The following is a 24,635-nucleotide window of genomic DNA, read 5'->3' on the forward strand; positions in this document are numbered from 1 at the left end:
GAAAGGGAGGGGAGAATGGGAGAAGGGACTGATTATAATCAAAACACATTGTATGAAATTCTCAAATAATTGATAAAATGTTTTCTAAAGTCCATTTGCTTGTCTGTGATAGGACTTGCTATGTATGTATCCCATTCTGGATTCAAACCATGGTACTATCCTCTTCTTTCTTAGTGCTAGGATTACAAGCAGATTCTTTAAACTATGCTTTAATAAATGGAGCCAGAAACAGGACCTAGAACGATGCAAGGATTCATGGGTAAGCCTTACGTCATTGGTGTACAAAATGAAGTCAAACTTCATACAAAGAAAACAAGCAACCCAACTGAAAACTAGGCAAAGCTGAAAGAGACTTCCCACTCAAGGAAACGAGCAGACAGAAAACAAGCTTATGAAAAGATGGCATTAAATGGCCTGCCAATTAAAGCAAAAACTAAATACTACCACACACCTATTGAATGACTCAAATCCCAAGAGGGAAGACGTGGAGCAGCGGCCTATTGCTGGTGAGAATGCATACAGAATGCAATTCACCAAAGGACCTACAGGGGGCATCACAAAGCGCTAGAGACAGAGTGGGTGGGTCTTCACTCCCAGCACTCCAGGCTCAGTCTCTTTGCCCAGAGTCAAGACTTTGCTCATTATTTATTTTCAGTCTTAGTAAGTAGTCAATAACGGGTTCATGCACTAAATTCACACTGGAAGCAAATCCTAAAACTACTCTGTGTTTAAATACGGGAACATCGTGAGTTTGGACTCTTTTGCCCACTAAACTATCCAGCAGTTCTATGGACTCATGCAATTGAGAAAGTTCTCTTCACTACCATCCTGGGCTCCAAAGCATTTTCATGAATGCGGATTAGTTTCTATTCAACTAATTTTCAAAGACATCTTAGATATGGACTAGAATTGACGATCCAATGAATTGGTTTAATTTAAGCTGTGACCTACTTCAGCAGAGGTTTTACTTTATCATTTGAACTAAAGGAGGGCATGTTCTTCCCTTAGGCAACTCTGGTACACACTGCCTCTCTTTTCCTGCTCAGACACGAAACTGATTACTTATTGCTTTGTGGGAGGATGCAGGATACACGTAAGCCATCTTCCTGCATCACTCGGCATCTTTCCCTCTAATCATACCTCCCACCTTAACTTTTTCTCTCCAATTTTTATCTCCTCTCTGGTCTCATTCCATTTATCTGCTGCCCCCTTCCACTTCTCCCTTTTATTTCCATCAATCTCCACCCCGTTCTTCTGCTACATCACCCCGCCAGCTCTCAGCCTGGAGCCTCTTTTGTCTTCAAACCCCTCAACCCCCGTCAGGTATACTGCAATAACTAAGGACTGCAAGAGCAATTCCATTCTTCCAACATTTGTCATTCCCAGTGCATCCGAGTCTTAGATCCCTCTTCTGCAGTCCTTTTCTTTTTACCTTGTTCATTGTCTTCTCCCAACCCTCTCATTGTATACACCAAACTTTTATTGCTATCTCCAAGCTAGGCTTCGTCTGCTTCCTCCTAAAAACGTAGTGTGTAGTGCATTCTGCTGAACAAGAAAATGGAGGCCCTCAACTCTCAGCTAGGGACGAACATCTTCAAAGGCTTATCTGCAGCACTTCCCTTGTAGCCTCCGAGAGGAAGTCATGGTTCCTCATCACAGGCCGGCCCAGTTCCTCTTTCTGTGATTTGAGAACCACCCCTCTTGGGTCCTCTTCTCCAAAATTGTCTTCCATTGATGACTCCCCTGTCTCCTCTGCATTACCCACTGTTTAATGAAACTGAGTTTTTCCTTCCTCCTGTCTTCTAAACCCGTGGACCTGCCATGATGATGTATGATTGTACTTTGAACCAAGAGGATAAGGAGACCAGCCTTGGCCACATAGTGATAGCCTTTCCAAAGGAACTAAGGGCTAGGCTTCTAGGTCAGTGGCAACACATCTGTGTAGCATGCACAGCTAAGTCCCTGTATTTGGTCCTTATCATTATAGAAACAAACCTTTATTTTCCATCCCTTTTGGAAGGAAAGGAGGGACGGAGGGAGGGAGGAAAGAAGGAAGCCCTTAAACCTGCCATGGACCAGTCTTCTCCTCCTATGGCTATCTCTACTAGATTTTGTAAACAACTTTCTCAGAATAGATCCTCTCAGAATACTGCCATACTTTCATTGTATTTCTCAATTTCTCCCATTTCCCAATTCTTTATTTTCTGCTTACTCCCTCTGGACTCTGGCTCCCCTCTGCTGCTGGATTTCCACCAGCTAGGCTCACCAAAGGTTTCCCGATTGCCACACTCTCCTATTGCTAACAGTTCTCTCTACTGTTTCATAAGTACCAACTTGATGCTATCTTCTATTAAAAGACTCCTTGGCCAGGAATGATTCTCAATCTGCATTAGGTCCAGGGAGGGAAATTGACAAAGTTCTGAAATATAATAGTTGGTGTCCGGCAATTGCCCTTCTTGTGAGAAGTCCAGGTCAAACTGAGAAAATTGCTGGACTGGGAAGATGAGAAAGGATTTACAGGAGACTTCTGGGTTTCTAGCTTGGAGACAAAAATTATGCCTTCTCCATATTAATTAATATTAATATAATAACGGCTTGTGAAGTGGGTTAGTTTCTCAAATCCTGCTTGTGATTAACTTAGTTGGGGGAAAGAGAGAAATGTATGAACACTCAGTTCGTGGAGGGGTAGATACATTCTAATCAAACACTCAGGGAATTAGAGCTGAGTGCACCGATCATCGGTTTTATGTTGAGGTCAGGCTGGTCCCCTCTAAGTCACTCTACACAGTGTAAGGCAGTGTTTTCTCCGATGTACTCTGCCCTCAGAGGCTTTATTTCACAAGCAGTTGTGGACTATTTTGAGGATGATGATGACTGTGCACTGGGTGGACATGTGACCAGCATCATCTGCCTGGCTTCTGGGCTTTGGTTTCTTACGCCTTTTTGAAACATCTTGTCTCTTGAATCCTTTGTAGCCACTCTGTAACATCCATCCATCCACCCGCCCATCCGTCCGTCTGTCCGTCCATCCGTCCATTCGTCCATCCATGCATGCATCCATCCATCTATCCTTCCTTCCTTCCTTCCTTCCATCCATCCATCCATCCATCCATTCATCCATCCATCCATCCATCCATCTATCCATCCTTACATACATACATACAGATAGGTAGATAACACTATGTAATGTGTGATAGGTGACCTACCAGTTAGTAGATCTCAGGGGCTGCGGAGACAGCGCAGAGGCTATGTGCTACTCTTCCAGAGGACCCGAGGTTGGCTCCCAGCACCTGTTGGGAAGCTCACAGTGTCTGCAGTGCCCAAACCAGGGAATCCAAGACCCCTAGCCTCAGCAGCCACCTGCATTCATGTGCATATGCCAACAAAGATACACAAAATAAACACAAAATGCATTTTTTTTAAAAAAATTGAGATTGTAACAGATGAACGCCATGTCTGCCTCAGTCAGAATTACGAAGGAAGCAGACATGTCACTGAAACTGCTGGGCCTTGTGATCTAATAGTCAGTGAAGTCTGACATTGTGCACTGTCACAACCATGTTTGTCTATGTTTCTGACACAGAGTTTTCATGAAGGCTTAATTTGAAAAGACGTTCTTTTGAGAACTAATTCAAATTTCTCTTCCTAAGTGAGATACAGTTTCTTCATTAATTAATAGCAATGGGGTTTCTGCTTCTGCCACGGGGGTTTTTAGCATTAAGAGAAGCCTGAGATGAAGGGAATAGGGATATCCAACATTCTCCACAAAAATCTCAGCAAGGGGTCAGACATGTGAAGCTTACTAAGAATACAGCCAAAAAAAAAAAAAAAAATCTTTTTTTTCCTTTAGCTTGACATGGTGGCTTGGGAAGCAGATGCAGGTAGATCTGAGTTAGAGGCCAGTTTGGTTTCAAACAGTTTCAGGACAGCCAGGGCTCCACAGAGAAACCCTGTCTCAAAAATAAAACAATACATCAGCCCTTTACCAGGGAGACTTTGCAGATGTCTGAGGACAGGGATGGGCGGAAGGGAGTGAATGCTGGTAACGCTTCTGTATTTGTTTCCTATGCTTATTTATTGGGGCCACTGACTTGCCTTTTTAGGTGTCTGGCTTAAAGAGACAAATTTGACCAGACCTGATGTAGTAACTGAATTAGTTAGCCAGAAAACGCTGGAATGGGTTGCCTTATTGAGACATCTGGGACTGGAAAATGGGAAAAGGAACCACTAGGGGGCAGTTCTAGACTTGTTGAGAAAAGTTTTCAAGTATATTATCCAATAGATCATCGCTGGAACTGTGCATTTGAACTTGGAGGGAACATGTATGAAGGATCCTCTAGGAGGAGCACAAACAATGAGAAATTAACATAACGCAGATGGGAGCCCTGCTGAGAGATGATGACAGGCACAATGAAAACTTGAGAGAAGGCTCTGTAAGAGTACTTAGTGTGCAAGCCTCAGTACCAGAGTTCGAATCCCCAGCTGCCATGTAAAGAGATGTACATGCTTTGTACATGCTGGAGTTCTGAGACACCAACATTTCTGGGCAGAGACCAGTGGATCCTTGGAGCTTTCTGACAAAATGGCAGGCTTCCAGTTTACAAGATAAGCAAATAGACAGACAGCAATAGAGGAAAAACCCTTGATGCCCTCTGGTCTCTGTACAAGTGCACAAGGAAGCATGCACCTATACACTCATGTGCATGTGCTACACACACACACACACACACACACACACACACACACACACAAGAAGCACTGAGCCAAGGAGAGTAAAATCATTTAGAGATATAGGGATTTATTCTCTAAATAGTGCTTGAAAATCTTCAGTACCTCAACTTGTAATAGCAGGACACATTCTCATCATCCTAGACATGGTACACAATCAATTCAGAGATGCATTGCACACAAGGATCAACTCCAACACTTTTAAAAGGCAGGACAACTTTACCATGGCATCAGCCTTGGCAAGGCCTGTAGTCAAGTTGCATTGGTTTAGTTCTTTGAAGAGACTCTTAATGATCCTTTAAAAGGCGCCGCAATAAAAATATTGAGGACATTTATAGACCATATTAAAACCGTCTTAGAAAATTATTTACAACTTTATGATAGTATAAACAGCTCAAACAAAATAAATCTGGATCTTGTACAAAAATATTCTAAAGTATAAATATGAATAAAACAGTTACCCTATTTAGTGGACACGGCTTGTAAGAATATATTCCAGGTCTTAAAATGGAAATTACAGCCACAAAATAATGTTCCCCTAGTCATTTGGGTTTTAAATATTTCCATATTAATCACTAAGTTTCAAATCGCACACTCACAGACTCTGTCATTTTACAAATACAAAGTTAGCAAACACCACCTTTCAAAGACCGCTTGTATGTTTTGCTCAGTAAAAAGGCAACAAAATAACAAAATAACACATTCATCAAAAGTTGATGTGCTGTGTGAAATATATAAACTGTAAAAGTTTAAATCTCATCTGTAGTTGGGTTCTTGTAAAAAAGAAAATCATCAAACACATGCTGATACAGCATGCCTAGTCAATTTAATAGTAACATCTCACATTAAATTCTGTTTTCTCAAAAAAAAAAACCCCACCGAATATGAATAATTATAAACAGAAAATGTTACAACTAATTGATATTGGTATAAATATCTTTGAAATAATATAAGACACAAGACACATTTTCCAAGAGGTTCCATTTTCTGTATAAAAAGGATACCTCTCTAAGCATTTTTCCCTAGTGCCATGAAAGGCTACTTTGAAACATCGCTGATCTTATTTGTACTCGTTTGTGCCTGAAGTACTAAGTTTGCATTTGGCGCTATGCTCATGTAAACTAAAAGGTCTATGAGGAGCTTAGTAGCATTGGCAGTTTTAGTTTTCTGTGAAGCTGTTAAAGCGCCATTAAGACATGCACACATCTATTTAGCAACTGCATTCTTACAGAGAAAATTCACATTAGTTACATTTATCCCCCTGTAAACAATCTGAACATCCATTTGGCTCCAAATCCTCTCTGCTCTGGTAACTGGAGGAGTTAGCATGGCGGCTAGCGGGTTACATAATCGTGGCGCCTCAGCAGAGCAATGCGCCAACTAAAAGTGGCCCTAAGACTTCTACTTTGCAACAGAGTAAACACTGATTGCCGCACAATGTTGAGTGGCCCATCTTTCTTCTGGAACATTGGTGCCAGTGAACAGACTCGTGGGAGAAGTTAGTCGTGGAACGAAGGGAGCATCACCTCGTCTTCATTGGCTCCATGTTCATAGCGAACAGTGGACAAGCCTGTCCAGCGGAAATGGGTTCTTTGCACGAGGAACCAAATGAGTCCGCTGATGAGCGCTAAGGCGCAGAGCACGGCAAACAGGATGGCTATGCCTCTGTAATCCGGTCCTGGAATCCAGTGTGACATTGTAAGAGAAATGCGACGGTTACCACTGTTTCTGATTCTATTCAGTAAACTGTGTGTAAGATACTAAATCCTATACAGATTAAATATTTTTCATAGCCGTGACAGAATTCCAAACCCACCATTAAACACCAAACTGCTTGCTTGCTCTCCTTTCTTCCTTCCTTCCTTCCTTCCTTCCTTCCTTCCTTCCTTCCTTCCTTCCTTTCTTTCTTTCTTTCTTTCTTTCTTTCTCTTTCTTTCCTTCCTTCCTTTCCTTCCTTTCTTTTTCTTCCTCCTTCCCTCCCTCTCTCCCCCCTCTTTTCCTTCCTTTCTTTTTAAAGTATAAATGATTTTCTTTACATCAAAATTCTTTTTATTGCTGAAAGATTTTTCTCCCAAAGAAATTAAAGACTTGCCATTATTACCCTTTACTCAACACCCTCCTTAGGAGAACAGCTTAACGTGTATTATTGCACTTTCTACCCTCCCTTCCCTAATGGAGTGGATGTCAGGGCTTTGCACATGCTAAGGCAAGCTCCCCACCAAACTACACTCTTACCACTCGTTCAGGATTTCAAATGTCATCCTTATGCTGTCAATCCATCTCCCTCACGTATTCAGCTGCAGACTGGATGTTTCCATACAGATTTCCATATTCCCAACTCAAAATGGCCAAGACCAGAACTGTCATTTTTATCATACCAGTGCTGTCTCCTCTCCCCACAAAAGCTCTAGTAGCTTCCCGAAATGCAAACTGCAAAGAGCCCGGGACCCCGGACCATTGCTTGCAGCCCTACTAAGAAGGGTCCTTCTGCCTAGCATCCAGCTCTTCCTTGAGCTTCAGCGCTCCTTCTGCTATAGGATTTGCTCCGGCTGGTTCCCCTCTGCTGTGCCTGTCTCCTGAACTTGCTGGTTTCACCTTCCTGAGCTCAGACTCAGTGCCTCCACTAGAGACGCCTTCCTAGAAAGTATGTAATAACCACCCACCTAGTTTTCAGCACACAGAGTTTCTAACTATTTGTTATTTCCCTCTCTTTGCACTTCTTAAAAAACAAAACCCAAAAATCTTGACTTGTTTGTCACTAATTCATCTTCCTCATGGAATTGGACAGTCTGTGATGGCATGTAGCTGGTCTGCCTTGTTCAGGTGCATGTCAGCATGCAAAACATGCAAAGGAGGGTGGCGCACATCAATGCATGTATAAACATATACCATTTACTGCAACTGGAGTTCTACCTTTAATATTTAAAACACCCACATGGAAAGCCTATGCCAGCGGTTTTAGAATGTTAATGTAAGGTTTAGGGCCTTTTCTCCATAAATGAAGCCCAATAATATTTTTATGGCTCTTTTATATATCAATTCATGACAAAATAAACTTCAAGTCACAGTTTTATACAGCTACCATGAGCACTTTAAGTAGTTAGATCTAGTTTTAGATGGTCTTAAAATTCTTTTTGGCCAGATGTAGTGGCGCACGCCTTTAATCCCAGCCCTTGGCAGGCATAGACACATGGATACCTGTGAGTTTGAGGGCAGCCTGGCCTACGCAGTGAGATTCCAGGACAGACAGGGCTATATAATGAGAACCTGTCTTGGAAAAAAAAATCCCCAAACAATAAAATAAAATAAAATAAAATATATTATTAAAGTTTTATGGGACCAGAGAAAGACGCAAACTAGCTATGATCGTTTGAATGAGAAATATTTCCAAAAGGCTCGTGAATTGGGATGCCTGGTTCTAGTTTGTCCCCCTGTTTGGGGAAGTTATGTAGCCTTTAGTAGTTGGCGCCTAGCTGGAGGAAGTACACCTAGGTAGAGAAAGTATGCTACAGTGGGAAGGCTTGAGGGTTTATAACTGTGCCCCATTTCTGCTTGCTCTCTTTGCTTCCTGTGTGTGGATGGCAATGGAATCAGTCAAGCTTCCTGCTCCCCCTGCTACGCCTGCCTGTTACCATGCCTTTCCCAGAATCTGGGGCTCTATCCTCCTGCTCAAGCCAAAAGAAAGCCTTTCTTCCAGCAGCTGCTTCTGTAAGAGGCAACAGGAAACCAGCAGTAACTAAAACACTAGCCACAAAAGCAGACCTTTAAGTTTTCACATGGGGAAAATAGAGAATGAAATACATTGTGAGGACATTCTCAAAGGAATTTCCTCCCCAATTCTATGGCAGTTTCCATTTCCAGTTAGGAGAGACTTCTATAGAATTTAGGTTAATAGCTTTATTTTGGAATTCTAGATGTATTACATATTTATAGATCATATAAAATCTCTGTGCTTTAATGGTATTTGAGATATGCTTTATAAATGCTTAAAATTATGTGAAAAAAAAAACCCAGGTACGGGCTGTTTATTTATTTATTTACTCATTGGCAGCAATGGATGAACCTGGACTTGATGCTCACTAAGTAAGGGCTCTCCCACTGAGCTACAAGAACATCCCTGTATTGATCCCTTAGCCTGTTCTGCTCACTATTCCTTTAAGGACAGGTTGCATACTTACTCAGAGGAACTTTGCAGACAACTCTTGCATAACCACGTGAACATTCAACTTTTTTCCAGGTTTCGTTTGAAGCTATTAAAATGCTACATTTTCCATCATCGTCGTTACTTTTATTTTCCCATTTGACAAATGTCACATCTAACCCATCTAGCCAATTCCAAGACTGATCTAAAGAAAGATAATAAATGTGATTATATTGATGGCGACAAATTACAAAGCTTAAAAAAAAAGCATGAGGTTGAAAGAACTCGTTTTCTTAGCATGGTGTTGTTCAATTAATTTTTTTTTTTTAATGTATGGGTGCTCTACATGTATGCCTGCACGCCAGAAAAGGGTGTTAGATCTTATTATAGATGGTTGTAATCCACCAAGGGGTTGCTAGGAATTGAACTTAGGACCTCTGGAGAGTTAAGGACCTCTGGTGCTCTTAACTGCTGAGCCATCTCTCCAGCCCCATGGTGTTGTTTCATATAATGCTATTATTTAAAAATAATGCTCACAGGCTGTAGAGATGGCTCATTCAGTAAAGTGTTGGCCAGGAGAGCACAAGGGCATGAGTCTGAGCCCATACTCATACGTAAAGAAACCATTGATCACGACACGTGCCTATAAGCTCGGCACTGGTGAGGTACAGACAGGATCCCTGGGCTTTGTTCACCAGTCATTCTAGTCGAATCAGTGAGCACTAAGCTCAGTGAAAAATTCTATCTCAAATTATAAGGTGGGGGAACAACTGAGAAAGATATCTGATGTTGATCTCTGACCTACACACACATGCATACATATGTGCATGCACATATGAACATATGTGCATACGAACATAAATAAGGTGGAGAGAAATTCAGGAAGCTACCTGACAGTGACCTCTAGCCACCACACAAATGTATACACATTTATATATACAAATATATATATACAAATACACACACACACACATACATATATACACAAATGAACAAGGATACACCCAATGAAATTCATTAGAAATTAGCAAAGGCCTTTAAGCCTTAGTAGTCGATGTGGCTATTAATAGAAGGTCTTCATTTTTAAAATGATGCACTTTTATTCTTTTAAATTATGTGTAGGTGTGTGTTTCTGTACATGCGAGTGCAGCGTCTGTGGATGCAGCTCCCCAGGCGCTGGAGTCACAGACAGTTGTGAGCCAACTGATGTGGGTACTGGAGAAAATCCTAGGGTCCTCGGGAAAGCCGCAAGTGCTCTTAGCCACTAAGCCATTTCTCTGGCCCCCATTTTCATCTATATAGAGTGTTCTATTAGACACCCAAACATGTGTTTTGATAAAGGTACAGAATGCTTGCTTGCGATAAATACATTTAGGAACCACAAGAGCTTGGGATCACCCTACCCCCATTTTTGTTTTTCAGCGTATGATAAGTGTGTAAACACCATTAATAATTCATTTAGACAGCTAATATTGAATCCATTCATTTTTTCAAAATGGCTCGATATTTTAGAGTTGACATTTATTTTAATTATTTAATAGTCAATTTTACATAAAGTTTGAAACAGATTACCAAATTTATACACTTAATTCATTTTTTATCAATTCCAGCTTCATCTTTCAAACCCTGTATCTGTTCCTTACTGAAAAATTCTCCCACAAACTCCTGTTAGATTTAACTGAGCTTATTGGAAAAAATAGACTCATAAGGCTTAATTCTGAACTATGGTGAAACTGTTCGGAGTGTTGGAAAACAGGCATGGGCCATCATGCCCAACTTTAGAGCTCTACACACACACACACACACACACACACACACACACACACACACACACACACACACCACTTACCGAGTGAATGCTGAGATAGTCCAAGCCAAACTCTCATCGTTATATTATAATTCTCCCTCATCAACCTGCTCACGAATTTATTCTCATTTTCATCTGCTATTGTGACAACAGTTGCAGAATGATCTGTTGAAAGGAAACAAATTGTATCTAATTAACTCCATGTGAACCATGTAAAGCAAGGGTTTTATTCAGAACTAGCCCATTTGGAAAAAAACAAAAAACAAAAAACAGCATTTATCGTGAAGAAGACCACTGAGAAATTCAAGCTTCATTCAGAGATTTTCTTTAAACTTTTGGTATTAACGCCAAAAATTAAAGGTGCTTCCACGAATAATAGTTCCAAAGAAATCAGAAATATTTTTAAATTCAAAATCTGCATAAAGGAATTTCATAATTTTGAAAGCATGAATCTGGCAATGTTTTTTGGTTCTGGAAGTGCCAAATCAGCGCGGCCTTTGTGTTTGAACAGCTGCACTAACTGGAGCTTGTGACTGTACGGGTAGATGCTACCTGTGCATTTCTAAGTCTCGCCTCAAAAAGTATTTTTATGTAGCTTGGATTTAAACTTGCTTATGCTCGAAATAGAATTTGAAGAAGCCTGGCATGTGACCTGAGGGAGCACCCACCCTCCTACCACCCTATCGTCCACAGAAATGTGGTTGGTCACAACCCTCATAAGTTCCTAAAGGTGACACGGGGATGAAGGAGTGGATATTCTTTCAGCTTAGTATGTTTCTAAGCACATACAGAAAATAGTGTTACAAGTTATATCACATAGAATAGAAATAAATAAGTAGGCTATGAAATTTGTCCTAAAAGGGAAGAAAGCCTTCGCCCCTGCATTGAATGTGTTTAACATCAAGCAGTCCAGGAGATAATATCAAAGGTACTATCACCTTTTACAGAGCAGGAAGCTGAGAGTCAAGAAGATGCAGTAATTTCTTTGGGCTTACAGAGCCAGCTGGCTCGAGAACTTAAAAAGGGGATTGAAACCTTTGAAAGAAGAATGTTTCTGAGTTGACCATTTTCAGGGCTCTGTGCGACATGCACACACTTTATGCCATTCCTATGATGCCTCCAAGCGTCCAGACTCCCAGGTTTCCATTCTCATTGGTTAGAGAAGAGAAACCAGTCTGTAACTTCCGTGGTGTCCGTGAGACTCATGAGACCGCGAGTCGGGGAAATGAACTCAGCCTGCCTGCCTCAAGAGCTTAAACATCTTACCTGCTTACATGCTACATGTACAGCCAATGTTCTCATTTTCCCCGTGGGGGGAAGAGGCACAGACACATATGCACAGATCTATCTTATAATATTCTCATCATGTTTAGACATGTGGAGCTTACCAAGGTTCCCACACAATGTTCCTGCTATGTAGTTAAGCAGTGACTAAAATGTTTCCTAACCAGCCAACTGCCTCCACAATAGTTAGCAAAATAAATGAGCTAAATGCCATCTGCCTGGGTACACAGTGGCCCGAGGAGGAAATGAAATAGTTCTGATTTTTGAAATACCATAGGTGGCTTTTGTAGAAGTCATTTTACATTCTGATTGGAGGCAGTGACTGGTCCCTCATGGGAGGCAGTCGGTCACCGCTGCTTTTCTTCTGAGATGACTAAAGATGCAGACTAAAGTCCTGTCCATTATTTAGGTTCTTAGGATGTGGGACAACCCTATTCAGAATGGATGGACAACTTATGCTCAGTTGATTTTAGTGCCCTCTTTAGTATCAGCTTAATATTAAAAAACTCGGTAATAGATTACAGAGTTAATTATAGTTTGCTCCTTAACCTCCTTTCCTAAGGGTCCTGAAGTATATTTAAAACGGTTTCATTCGTTATCTCTGCTACTTGACGTTAATAGATCACTTAGCATTTCAACTTCTTTCTGTTTTTAACTTTCAATATGTTTACTCTCATTTTTGATGTTTACTTGTTTGTTTTTGAGACAGGGTTTTTCTGTGTAGCCCTGGCTGTCCTGGAACTCTGTAGACCAGGTTGGCCTCGAACTCATAAAGACCCACCTGTCTCCTGAGTGTTGGGGGTGCACGCCACCACCACCCGACTTTTTATTTAACATTAAAATCCTAGGATGTTTATTATAAAGGTAAACCCTGATCCTTGAGATAGGCTTATCAGTAGGCGGGTCTGCCACAAGCAGGGTCCGAACACACTGAATGAGGGTATCTTTGCTCTCTTTCTTGGAGGTCTCATCCACATACTTCTGGTAATAAGCCACCAGGGCGTTGGAGATGGATGGTCATAAATTTGGGCCACATGACCCTTCACACGGACCCAAATATCCACATCAGCAAATTGCTCTTTGCTCAGAAGCAGAACGGGGTCCAAGAACTTGTACTGCAGCATGTGTGTCTCGATCGTTTCCAGGGGATGCCGGGTCACCTAGATGAGCCCGTTTTCCCTTTTGCAGTATGCCATGGCTGGGGCTGCTTGCGTCTGAAGACCTTCACAGACTACAGCTGGCCCTGCAGAGCGGCAAGTATGAGCTCCTCACCGCACGGCGCTGCCACCGGAAAAGGAAAGCTCAGGGCCGCCCTGGCTGATTTTCAGGGTCTCAAGTAACCCAGGCTGGCCTAGACTATGTTGCTGAGGATGACCTTTAATTTGTGATTCTCAGACCTCATAGGAATGGGTAAAATAGGCAAGCGCCACCAGAATATGTGGTCCTGGGGATCAGGCCCAGGGGGTTGGTGTGGATATGCTAAATGAGCCATATCCTCAGTCTACAGCAATCATTTTTAATGACGATTGCAATATTCCATTGAGCTCATACACATAAAATATTTAACTATTTCCCTACTACTGGACAATATGGCGATAATGTTACTATAAAACAAAAATGCTTTTAAAACACTGTCTAAGCTATAGTAATTTCCCCCTTTATTTCCTTAAGAAAGAAATTCTGAAGAGCTAAATTATTCAAAAGAACACAAGTGAATTTTTAACTTACCGAGTTCCTGACACAATTGTTTGGCCTCCAAGAAGCTGTACAATGCCTGCTCCACCGAGTAACAGTGATTCTCGTACTGGACCCACTGGGAACCATTCCTTTTGGCCACTGGACATTTTGACGAGTCTGCACGTTGGAACAACTCTTTAGCTGTGAAAAGTTTTAGACACAGCTGTCATAACGCACAGAGGAAGGTCACTATTTCCCTCAAATCTCATTCAGTGTTCCTATATATGAGACCTGTGCATTTGGATAAGCAGCCTGTAACTCAATACATACAATACATACATACAATACATATATACAATATACACATAACAATACATACACCAGCAAAAACCACCATCTGGATTCTACAGATACTTTCTGGTTAGCTGTTTGGGATGCCATTTCCAAACCTCCACGGTAGATGAGGTAAACGCTTCTCCCTGAGGATGGAGTTCAACTGACTTAGCACAAGCAGACACACAGACTGGGACAGGAAGAAAACACAGGCTTCGGCAGGCCTGTCAGGACTCTGAACCAATAGTTTAAATGTTGTTCCCTTGGCTTTCCTTTTATTGTGAAAATGGAAACCAGCATTTGTGTAGATACCCAAAGATTGACTTTAAAAGTTGCAGCCACAGGTTAGAAAAAATTGGCAATTTGTCAATCTCCTTCAAACTAAAGACGTTATCTTTTCAAGCTCTTAAAAGTTCTTCTGGTTTCTCCTTACCCTGTTTTGTTGGTGTCTTAGCTGTGCTGAGTAATGCTAGACTCCCATGGAGGAAGGTTGGGTCCCTCGGAACTCGTGATTAATTCCCTTTCAAGAGCACAGAGCTGGAAAGAGGCTAAACACAGCTCATCTGAGTCAGATTTCTGGCCTTGTCCCAGGTGGTGAGCTCAGTCCCGACTTCAGCTTCACCGTGCATTCTGCACCCTTAAAAGCTCCCTGTGGGTTCTGCAGGTCACAGGGGTGGGTGGGGGGGGAGGACTTTTCTTATTTGTGGCTTCTGTGATTCCGGAAAAAAAAAATGGCTTCTGCCATTTCCTTTATCAAGAACCTTGGGTTGACGCGTTCCTTCTGCTTCTGTCTTCTGTCAGGAGGCAGGACCAATCCTTTCCAAGTTCAGTTGTTTGTCTTAGCCTTCTTATTTGAGTACCTCTGACCCCCAACCGTACTCCCCAGCCAGTTCAACAGCTGGAGGAGCGGATGAGTCTCTGAATTGCTGCGGACCGAATGAACGCGACCGTTAAATTCCTCACTGGTGGAAGGATGGAGCTGCTACTGCAAATTGGTACCTTTACCACTTTGTGGAAGTAGCTGATAGGCCAAAGGGGTATTGCCCTGTGATTGTGGGCACAGCTGTGTGGTGCTTCAGTAGACGTTCACCCAGCAGCAGCACAGGGCATATGGCCTCTTAACATCTAGAACTATCTGCAGCTGACGTTCCTTTCCTTCCTGATCTCTATGAAGTTGTGTTTCCAATGCTTGTTTTTTTTTTTTAAAGCTTGCATTGTGATAAGTTTGTTATTGTCTTTTTTTTTTCTTGTTGTTTGACACTGAGAATCCAAAACAGGGTCTCGCAAGAGCTAGGCAAACACTTAAACACGGATCTACATTCCAGCCCTGCTGGGTTCCTAGTCAGGGATAAAACTTATCTAATGGATTTTGAAATGTTATCTCATGTAGCTCAGGTTGGTTCAAGATGAGTTTGAACTTCTCATCCTACCAAGTCCAACTCCCAAGGGATTGGATTATATTATAGGCATGCATCACCAGGTCCAGTTTATGAGAGCTGGAACAGGACCTGTGTTCTCTGTATGCTAGGTAAACGATCTACGAAGTTAGCTACCATATACAGCCTCGACCCCAATTTTCATGCTACCAGGAAAACATACATAACATATACCATCGCCTTAACCTTGCTTGTTTGTTTTCTGTTTTATTTTGAAACAGGGTCTTGTTTCCCTAGCTTGAGGCTACCCTAGAACACACTATGCAGCCCTGACAGGCTCTGAGCTCACTTTTTTCCTCCTGAGTGCTAGGTTACGTGTGTGAACCAGCACACACAGCATCATCTTCACCATAGTTCAGTGTGCACGTCAGTGGCATAAGCCTACTCACGGAACAGCGGTCACTACTACCCAACTGCAGAATGTTTTCATCTTGCCAAACTGAAACAGCTACCCAGTACCTGTTTAGACCTCACCCTCTCTAGATTCCAAGAGACTGACCTTAGACGTTCTGCTATGTGAGCCTGAGGGTTGGCGGTACTTCATATAAGGAAAATCATATAGAATTCTCCTTTATATCACCAGCTTATTTTGCTTAGCATACTGTCTTCAAGATCTAGCCATATGTTAGCATTTCCTTCCCTTTTAAGGTTAAGTCTACTCCCGTGTGTGTTTTACATATGCATATCGATACACATTTTCACACACATACATTCTACTTAGCCACTCATGTATTGGAAGATGACTGGGTCCTCTCTGCCTTTGGTTTTTATGAATCATGCTGCTATTTGATATATGGTACAAATATCAGTTTGAGTATCTGTTTTTAGTTCTTTTTAGTCTAACCTGGATGTGGACTTGCTGGGTCATTAAATAATACTTTGCATTTTGAACGGCCATTCCCCACCCTGTGACGTCTCTTTTCTTGGATTTTTTTTCTGTCTCTGTGTGCTTTATCGTATATCCCAACAGTTTTTCTTAACATTTCCTTTCTCCCTATGTCTGAGAAGCTGGCTTTTGATGATGCCATTAAGGGAACACCACAGCCCTTGAGATCCATTTCTATGTGAAGCAAGAATTTTCAGATTCTAAAGGAAAATGTTGCAATAGAATGATGAATCTCCTTGGGAACAAATTCCCTGACAGATACAACAATTATACATCTATTCACAAAATATCAGAAAGTGTTTTTTTTTATAGAATTTGTGGGTAAGCCTTATTTAAAACCTATAAAAATGTTCATTAAGTAATGATGCACGTACATTCATATCAAATTATAGTAAATACACAGTTGCTCACAATCAAGTCTTACATTTTGTAGGCATGTAACAAATAGCACCATCCTTAACAGACAGGCATTTTTCATGTTTCCAAATTCCTTTCGGATTTAGGATGACACAGTTTCCAGGAGACCCTTGGGTTTTCCATGGGATGTAGTCAAAGGCACTGCCATCAGCCCATTCGAAGCTTGATTCGGTTCCCTGTTTAAGAACAGTATAGACACCCTGAGCTCAGGCGTGTGACTTCAGAAAGAATATAAGAAGAATGCATGCATGGTAAGACACGAGTGATAATGATTTCCTTATAAATATTGTAGGTTTAGGCCTATCTATAATACCAGAGATTTGCTTTTGATATAGTAATTTAGAGCATTTGCTCTGACAGAATGTAAGCAGCACTTTAAATTTAGAAACAGAGTCATCATATTCTGTCTCTGGATTTACTTAAAGACTGGATTTAGGAAACACATGCAAATGGCTTCCATTTACCTCTTACCATAATTCAAGATTTAGACTCCAACCACTGTGTTGCTCTGAAATATTTTTCATGCTCTTCTTTTCATTATTAGTGGTGCTGGGAAGTGAACCTAGAGAGCTCACATATGCTAGGCAAGTACTTCACCACTGAGCTGTATCCTGGTCTCCAAAGCTGTTTTCTGAGAGCTATAGCTTTGTGGTTTGTGTCTGGCAACACTGCGGAGGCCATCACACAGCAGAGGCTAGAAAAGGCAGCCTTTCCCCAAGGAGCTAGACATGTGGAGACTATTTTCAGCTTTTACTTAAATCCATAATCTTTTTTTTTTGAATCCATAATCTTACTGCACCTTTTCTCCCTTCTTCCTTTCTTTCATTTTTCTCCATTCTTTTCAAAAGATTATTTAATGAGGGCCACAACTCTCAATGGATGACTATTTTTGTATGCCAGGCATTATTAGATGTACATGCATAGAGATATAGGATTCAAATGATGGTACCAAAGATGTGATATCAATATACTAATCTTTTTTAGTTAATCTTGTTTTTTGAGAATTTCACAATAAAGTGCTGTATTTACATTATTTCCACCCCTGCCCATCCTGTCTCCAATGCCTCTTGTGTCCTCCCTCTCAAACCCAAGAGGTCTGGACCATATTAAGAATTGTGGTTGCCGACTATGTGTATTTTTGTGTTAAAAATATGAAAGAAAAATATTACTAGGTGATTTTACTGATGAGGAGATAGGATTGCAAATGGTAGATAATTCATTAACTACCGTGACAATAATACTGAAAGGCTTTTCTGATTCTATGCTATTTACTTCATGTGAGTTTTCCAACTGGTCCTTCCGAAGCAAACTCCAGAGACCAAAGATGGAGCTCAGATGTGGAACACAGGAGCTTGATCACTACACCCACAACAGAAATAACTCCGAACCAAAAGACTACACGAATTTATTGGAGTTATTAACCCACAGAACCCTTGTGATGGCCTGGACTGTGGAGGCCAAAAAATACGAGTCTTTTTCCAAGTTGACTTATCTCTAGTTCCTTCAAGGTTACTGTGCTTCTCTCTCTCTCTCTCTCTCTCTCTCTCTCTCTCTCTCTCTCTCTCTCTCTCAAACAAAGGTCTCACCTAGTCAGAGACCAGAGTGTTCTGCTCTCTCCTGGTTATTATCAACAGGTGTGGCTAACAGCCAGACCTCGTACTCCAGAAATAGAGAAGTAGATGTGTTCCCATCTCAAACAGGAGTCTAAAGATCCATCTGAGGGTCCATTTCCATTACAGAGATAGCTTTGGTTTCCGCCCAGGGAGCGGTTTGCCTAAAGAATGTTTTGGTCTAGGGTGTGAGCCTGACTTGTTCTGTCCTAGCCTCCTAAAACATTCAACTGTGGTTGTAGCCCACGACCTTCAATTGGTCTCTTTATTTCCTTGTATAAGGTTAATGCAGTTTTTTTTGTCTTACTCCTACCTTTTTGGGTCAGCGACATTTAAAGCAATTGAAAATTAAATGCAGGCAAATTTCAGTACTCTCTAGAATTTCCTCCCGATACTATCCTATATGTTTCTCTGTTTTATTACTTTCATTCACATCTTCATATTCTTTACTATATTTCAAAATCCCCATGCCTCTATCCTGGCAAGAGGTATTTTTGTTGAGGCTGGTCCCTGACACTGGATATTTGCACTTTATAATTGTATTTATTCCATGCTGTAAAAGATAAGAAACAACCAGGAATTAAACAGATATTGTATTTTGAGTTAATATCGTATGCCAAAAATCTCCGATTTTCAAAGCCACAGCTTTTAAAAATCTCTGGAAACAAAGCGAGACTTACATCATGACTCGATAGCCCAACCCAGAGAGGGAATCCATCACGGTTCACAATGTCTTCCAGGAAGAGCTGCTCGTTTAGGTTGTGAACACTTGCTAAATGTCCCCCACTCTGAGAGCACATGCTCAACGCTTGATACCACGTCACCTTATTCTGAATAACATTATAGATGCCATCCTCATACGTAATGAAGTCTGGCAGGGTACTATTGTGCTCTTGCTTGTACTCGACTGCAACACCAAAAACAAAAGGGCCGTTAAATTTAAATAGTTTCAAATGGACAAAATAACTTAACAGGTCAAATATAAACTTTGTCTTTCCTATTTCCATAGCACATATAAGGTTCTTAAATACACACACACACACACACACACACACACACACAGAGAGACACACCAGCTGTTGTGACATGATGGCAAATGATTAACCAAATGAGACTGACGACTGTAAGGGACTCAGGGAATCCGAAAGATGGACAAACATTCAGGTCTGTAGTGCAGGGGACATGGGGCCCCACATCTGGTAAGCACGTGGCTTACCAGAGCAGGCTGCTACTACTCAACTCTTCAAGCTGATAATAATTTACACACAATCTACATTTCAAAATAGGCTTAGGTAAGGAATAGACAAGATTGAAAGACACACATTTTGCCTGGAATGTCACATTCTAGGCCAACATTCTTTTTTATAAAAGGTCGATCCCTCTTTCAAGACTCAATCCACGGCCACCTCCTAATTCTGACTGAGCTTTCGTTTACCAGATAAACTTCTAAGACTTCCTACAAGGATAAAAGAGTTACTGCTGTCTCAGCAGCAAGGGTTTCCTTCTGGAGGTGGAGACCAGGACGCCCAGGGCCAGAGCTTTGCTCTCTTCTGCCAGTTTCTAGGGTTCCGTGTGTGGGCTAACCGTCACGGGAGCTAGCTCTCCAGACAGGCGCGAGTCCCGCCAGCGGAACGAATGCCTTTGCACCCTGTTTCCCTGGGGCGAGACCACACTTCTCTTGCTTACTGTTGTGGTTTGAATATGAAATGTCCCTGGCTGCTGACACTGGGGACGTTGTGGAGCCTTCCTTCAGGAGGCCTCACTGGAAGAAGTGGCTCGCTGGAGTGGGCCTTGAGACTTGATGGCCCTGCTCTACTTCCTGCATCCTTGCGGTTTCACGAGTGGGTGGCGGTGGGACCAGCTGGCCTCCTGCTCCGGCCACCACGCCCTCCCTGCCTGTTGCCATGTCTTGCCCACCATATCCCCCCCGAGAACCACAAGCCCAAACAAACCCCTTCTCCCTTAAGTTGCCTTGCCAGGCTGTTCTACCATTAGAAACAGAGAAGCGACTAAGACTCTTACCCATTTCGATTTTACAAGCAAAAATGCTGTGTTGGTAGAAATGAAGCGTTTCCTCGATAACATTGAAGGACTGAATATCCCAGAAGCCATCAGTACTCAGACCGGCCAAAAACTGGTGGTTTTTCACAGCTGGTCTTCCCGTTCTCCAGTGTGCGTACGACAATGCTGTCTTATCAAACCACATCAAAGAGTTGTCTAGGAAAGAAGCACATATTTCTAGACTTAGAGTTAAATCAAGATTTCAGTTTCAATGTTAGTATTTCAGACTACTGATTTATTTCCTCCGTTCCTTACCTTCTAAAAGACTATCAAGTTAATGGTACCTTTTTAAAAAAATGTCTTCTAATTGTAGCAGGAAAATATGCTTATTTTTTAACTTGAAAATATAAATTATAAATATGAAAAAAATTAACTAGAATGCCACTCTTTTTGTGTGTGTGTGGGGAAAGGGGGAGTTCTGAGATAAGGTTTCTTTGTGTAGTTCTGACTGTGCAGAAATTTGCTCTGCAAACCAGGCTGGCCTTGAACTCACAGAAGGCCAGTGGCCTCTGCTTCCTGAGTCTGGGATTAAAGGCGTGCACCACCACCGCCCAAATAGAATTCCACTCTTTAGTAGCTTATTTGTTTCTTTCATCAACTATCCATTCTATTTTCAACTGCAACATAAACAATCATAACTATTTTATTTTCTAAAATTCTTGGTATCGTATAATATTAGTGAAAGAAATTATTTTCTCTGGACACAACTGTGCATATTCCGAGTGTGAAAGATCTTAGCACGCTTCATTTCAATGTGGAGATCAGGTTTCTCAACAAACTGTGCTAAATCGTTGGATATTAACACACAAAATTATGAATGTGAGCTCCTTGCTGTTGCCGCAATAAAAAACTAACTCAGTCGGGTGGTGGTGGTGCACATCTTTAATCCCAGCACGCGGGAGGCAGGAGGATCTCTGCGAGTTCCAGGCCAGCTTGACCTACAGAGTGAGCTCCAGGACAGCCAGTGGTACACTGAGAAACCCTGTCTCAAAAAAACCAATCAAAATAAAAAAATTGTTACTTTTGATAACACCATGACAAAGTGTGAAAGAGGGTATAACTTAATTTTACTATATTTTTAGACAAAGGCGAAGGCTTCCTTTTATGGCATCCTGATACATTCTGTCCCCCTGCCTCACTTTTGTTGCTTTTCCTCCTCATCCCTTTCTGTTTTCACATTCCATGCATTCCATTCCCAGGTGGTACGATTCAAATATGTGTGCCTGAGTTTGGTGTCCTCCAGACCATACCATCATTTCCAGGGGAGCATGTACTGAGTGCCCTGACCCTTTCCCCTAGAAAAATGTCTCAGCTTTAGGAGTGTTTATACTTTTATATATATTTTCGCATCTTACATATCTATTTAAACAGACTGAACTCTGGGTAAAATGGTCTTCTTGGAAAAGCACAGGCATTCCCCCGGAAGTGTGCACTCTAGGGGAAGAACAGGAGAGAACCTAACAAGGAGAGGAACAGATCAGGCCTGCTGGGATCAGGCCTGGAGCTGCTTTTTCTCACAGATGTATTGCTTCCTTGCTTGCTCTAATGCAACTCTGCTGCTTGGTCGATCACTGTGTCCCATCTGGGTTCTTCTCTTTCCTCTTTCTGGAGCTCAAGAGCCACGACTACTGCTAGGGTAGAGGCGAGAAGAAACACCAGACCCCTCCATGACATGCCTATAGACGGATTTCCCTCCCTAATTGCAAGACCTCCGTGAACTTCAGGATACCTCTGATTTTCCTTCTAAATTCGTCTCATTTACTTTCTATTAGACACAGGTTTTAGGGTTTGTTGGTATCAGTGGTATTTTGGAGACATGGTATTTAATCCAAATTTCAAATATCCTCTCCCACTCTTGAACTAAGAATCTTGTCCTTCTGTTGCTTACTATACCCAAGATAATGCTGGAAACCCAAAGGGGCAGCATCATTAGAATGTACCTTGTGTTTGTTTTTTCCACATAGTTATAACGGGAATGCAAATTGGGGATATGTATGGAAGTGCGGTCATTAATTAGTCTTGAGTTGCGAGAAGGAAGGGCGGAGATGGGAAATTACTCTCTACCATTTAAATCTAAGATTGAGGTAAGGGTGTGCTTAGTGGCAGAGCAGGGACACAAAAACCTTTGTGGTATTATTACGCGCCACGTTAAATACATAACACGTGCTGCTGCGACAATGAAGATGTTCTTTAAAGAATTGCATTTTGAGTTGGACGATGGTGGCGCACACCTTTAGTTCCAGCACTTGGGAGGTCGAGGCAGGTGGAGCTCTATGAGTTCAAGGCCCAGCTTAGTCTACAGAGTTCTAGGACAGCTGTTTGCTAACAGAGAAAGCCACAGTCCCCACTTACTCTCATAGGTTATCCCTAGCATGACCCAGGAAGCGATATAATTGAAGGACAGAAGCTGCTCAACCACAAAGCTGTTCTCCTCTTCATTCCGAATACTCAGAATCTGGGCTTTTGAATCTGTCAAAAACAAAAGGGCCATTTTAACAATGACTTTGTACAGAGTATTTTGTCTTCCCTTGAACGAGTCAGGAAGTCCCACTTCCCAGACGCAGCTACCTTGAACGGGCCATCAGCTAACTGAGGCGGCAAGGCCATGCAGTGTTCACATATTCTGATGTCCACCTGGCCCCCACAGGACACAGGGATTTGGGAGATGAGCTGAGAACATAAGATGCCCACTTCTCTTTGCCTTTATTTAAAGGTCACTTTCTAAAGGGCACAAATCCACACAGTATTAATGGAATGCTGTTAAAGACTACCCTGTAATAATGCTTCCTTAGCATAGTTTTAATTATTGAAACTAGATTAATTTTTCTTCATACACTATATCCTAATTGTGGTGCACCTCCCTCTACTCCCTCAGTTTCTCCCCACCAGCCCTCCCACCTGGATACACCACATTTTCTGTCTCTCACTAGAAAACAAACAGGCATCTAAGGGATAAGAATAAAATAAGCCATAGTAAGATTTAAACAAACAGAAAGGAAAGAACCCAAGGAAAAGCACAAGAAACAGATACAGACGCAGAGAGCCGCTCACGCACACGCTCAGGAATGCCAGAGAAACACAGGACCAGAAATCATAATGCATACAGGAGACCTGTGGGGCCAAAATAACAATAAGAAATAAAAAGATAAAATAAACAATAACTAAAAAAGAATAAAGAGAAAAAGCCCTGCCATGAAAGAAACCTCTAAAGATACCACTGAGTCTGTTTGCTGTTGTCCATCCGCTGCTGGGCACACAGTCTACCCTTAAGAGTCGCTTCCCCAGTGAGACTCTGAAGGGACACCAGCCCACACAGGTTTTGCCCCTCACCCCTATTCCCTCTGCCTTGTTAAAAACCATTAGATTATATTCCTAAAGCTGGTCATTTACTTGGGCCACTTATTCCTCCTGAGGCTGACTACCAAGGTTCAGCTATCAAAGTATTGGAATCCAGCAATCAGAAGCCCCCTTTGGCTCACCTAATTAACATGACCAATTAAAGTTAAACACCGCATCCTCACATGGGGTTTCCCATTTTACCTTTATAAACCTCCATTTGCCTAGGTGCCACGTCTGTCTCCTCTCTATCCAGAGACAGTCCTTTGTCCCCCAGGACAAATGCTCCTGCCCACTTTCTCTTTTCCCTTCCCCTTCTCATGTCCTCTACCACCACATCTTGGCCCATTCTAACCCAGACCTCCCCTTTTTCTCCTCCAGGTCTCTTGCTGCTAATTGGTGCCCGAGTCAGAAAGCAGTCACTTTAATCTTTCTTCCCCACTTAGTAAAGGATCTCTGAGGAAACAGGTGTTTGGGTGTGGTTTGTGCCTCACCCAGGACCCACGAGGGAGCTCCTGCTGGGCAGGGGATTGGGGTGGGGTTCGGATTCCTTTGAAGAAAACGAAATTTTCATTTGCAAGTAGTTATCAACTGGACATAGCTTTTTGATTGGGGACGGCGGCAGGCACACGTCCGCTTAGCCTTTCAGCTCTAGGACCCCATCAGGCTCTATGCATGCTGCCTCAGTCTCTGTGAGTTTGTAAGCTAGGCCAGTATTTCTTAAAATATATCTTGATATACTTTGATACAGAGGGTATACAATCTAGTGTTTCCCCACCCTTATTCTATATTATTATTATTAGTAGTAAGTAGTTGTAGTAGTATTTAGAACTTCTCTTAAAACACGTGCTCTTAAGACACAACACACTTTGAGGGATAATGACTTGATACTTTCCATAGGAACTCTGCACAAAGTTCA

General features: G+C 41.9%; 1 protein-coding gene across 2 annotated transcripts in view; it reads right to left on the bottom strand.

Annotated features, from left to right (window-relative positions):
* Nucleotides 1–24,635, bottom strand: part of Ly75 (lymphocyte antigen 75) — a 124,591-nt gene that overhangs the window by 34,206 nt on the left and 65,750 nt on the right. The window contains exons 28-35 of one of the 2 annotated variants that reach the window (XM_087899996.1): nt 22,733–22,849; nt 20,342–20,536; nt 19,000–19,226; nt 16,717–16,885; nt 13,689–13,838; nt 10,719–10,841; nt 8,907–9,074; nt 4,779–6,406 (exon numbers count right to left, since the gene is read on the bottom strand). In XM_087899996.1, the coding sequence (XP_087756122.1) occupies nt 6,228–6,406; nt 8,907–9,074; nt 10,719–10,841; nt 13,689–13,838; nt 16,717–16,885; nt 19,000–19,226; nt 20,342–20,536; nt 22,733–22,849 (1,328 nt within the window). In that variant the 3' untranslated portion in view covers nt 4,779–6,227. Of the gene's footprint in view, nt 1–4,778; nt 6,407–8,906; nt 9,075–10,718; nt 10,842–13,688; nt 13,839–16,716; nt 16,886–18,999; nt 19,227–20,341; nt 20,537–22,732; nt 22,850–24,635 lie in introns of those variants that run through there. The other variant, XM_087899998.1, reaches the window with a different exon arrangement.

This window comes from Myodes glareolus, chromosome 21 (assembly GCF_982192425.1).
Source record: "Myodes glareolus chromosome 21, mMyoGla1.1, whole genome shotgun sequence".
NCBI lineage: Eukaryota > Metazoa > Chordata > Mammalia > Rodentia > Cricetidae > Myodes > Myodes glareolus.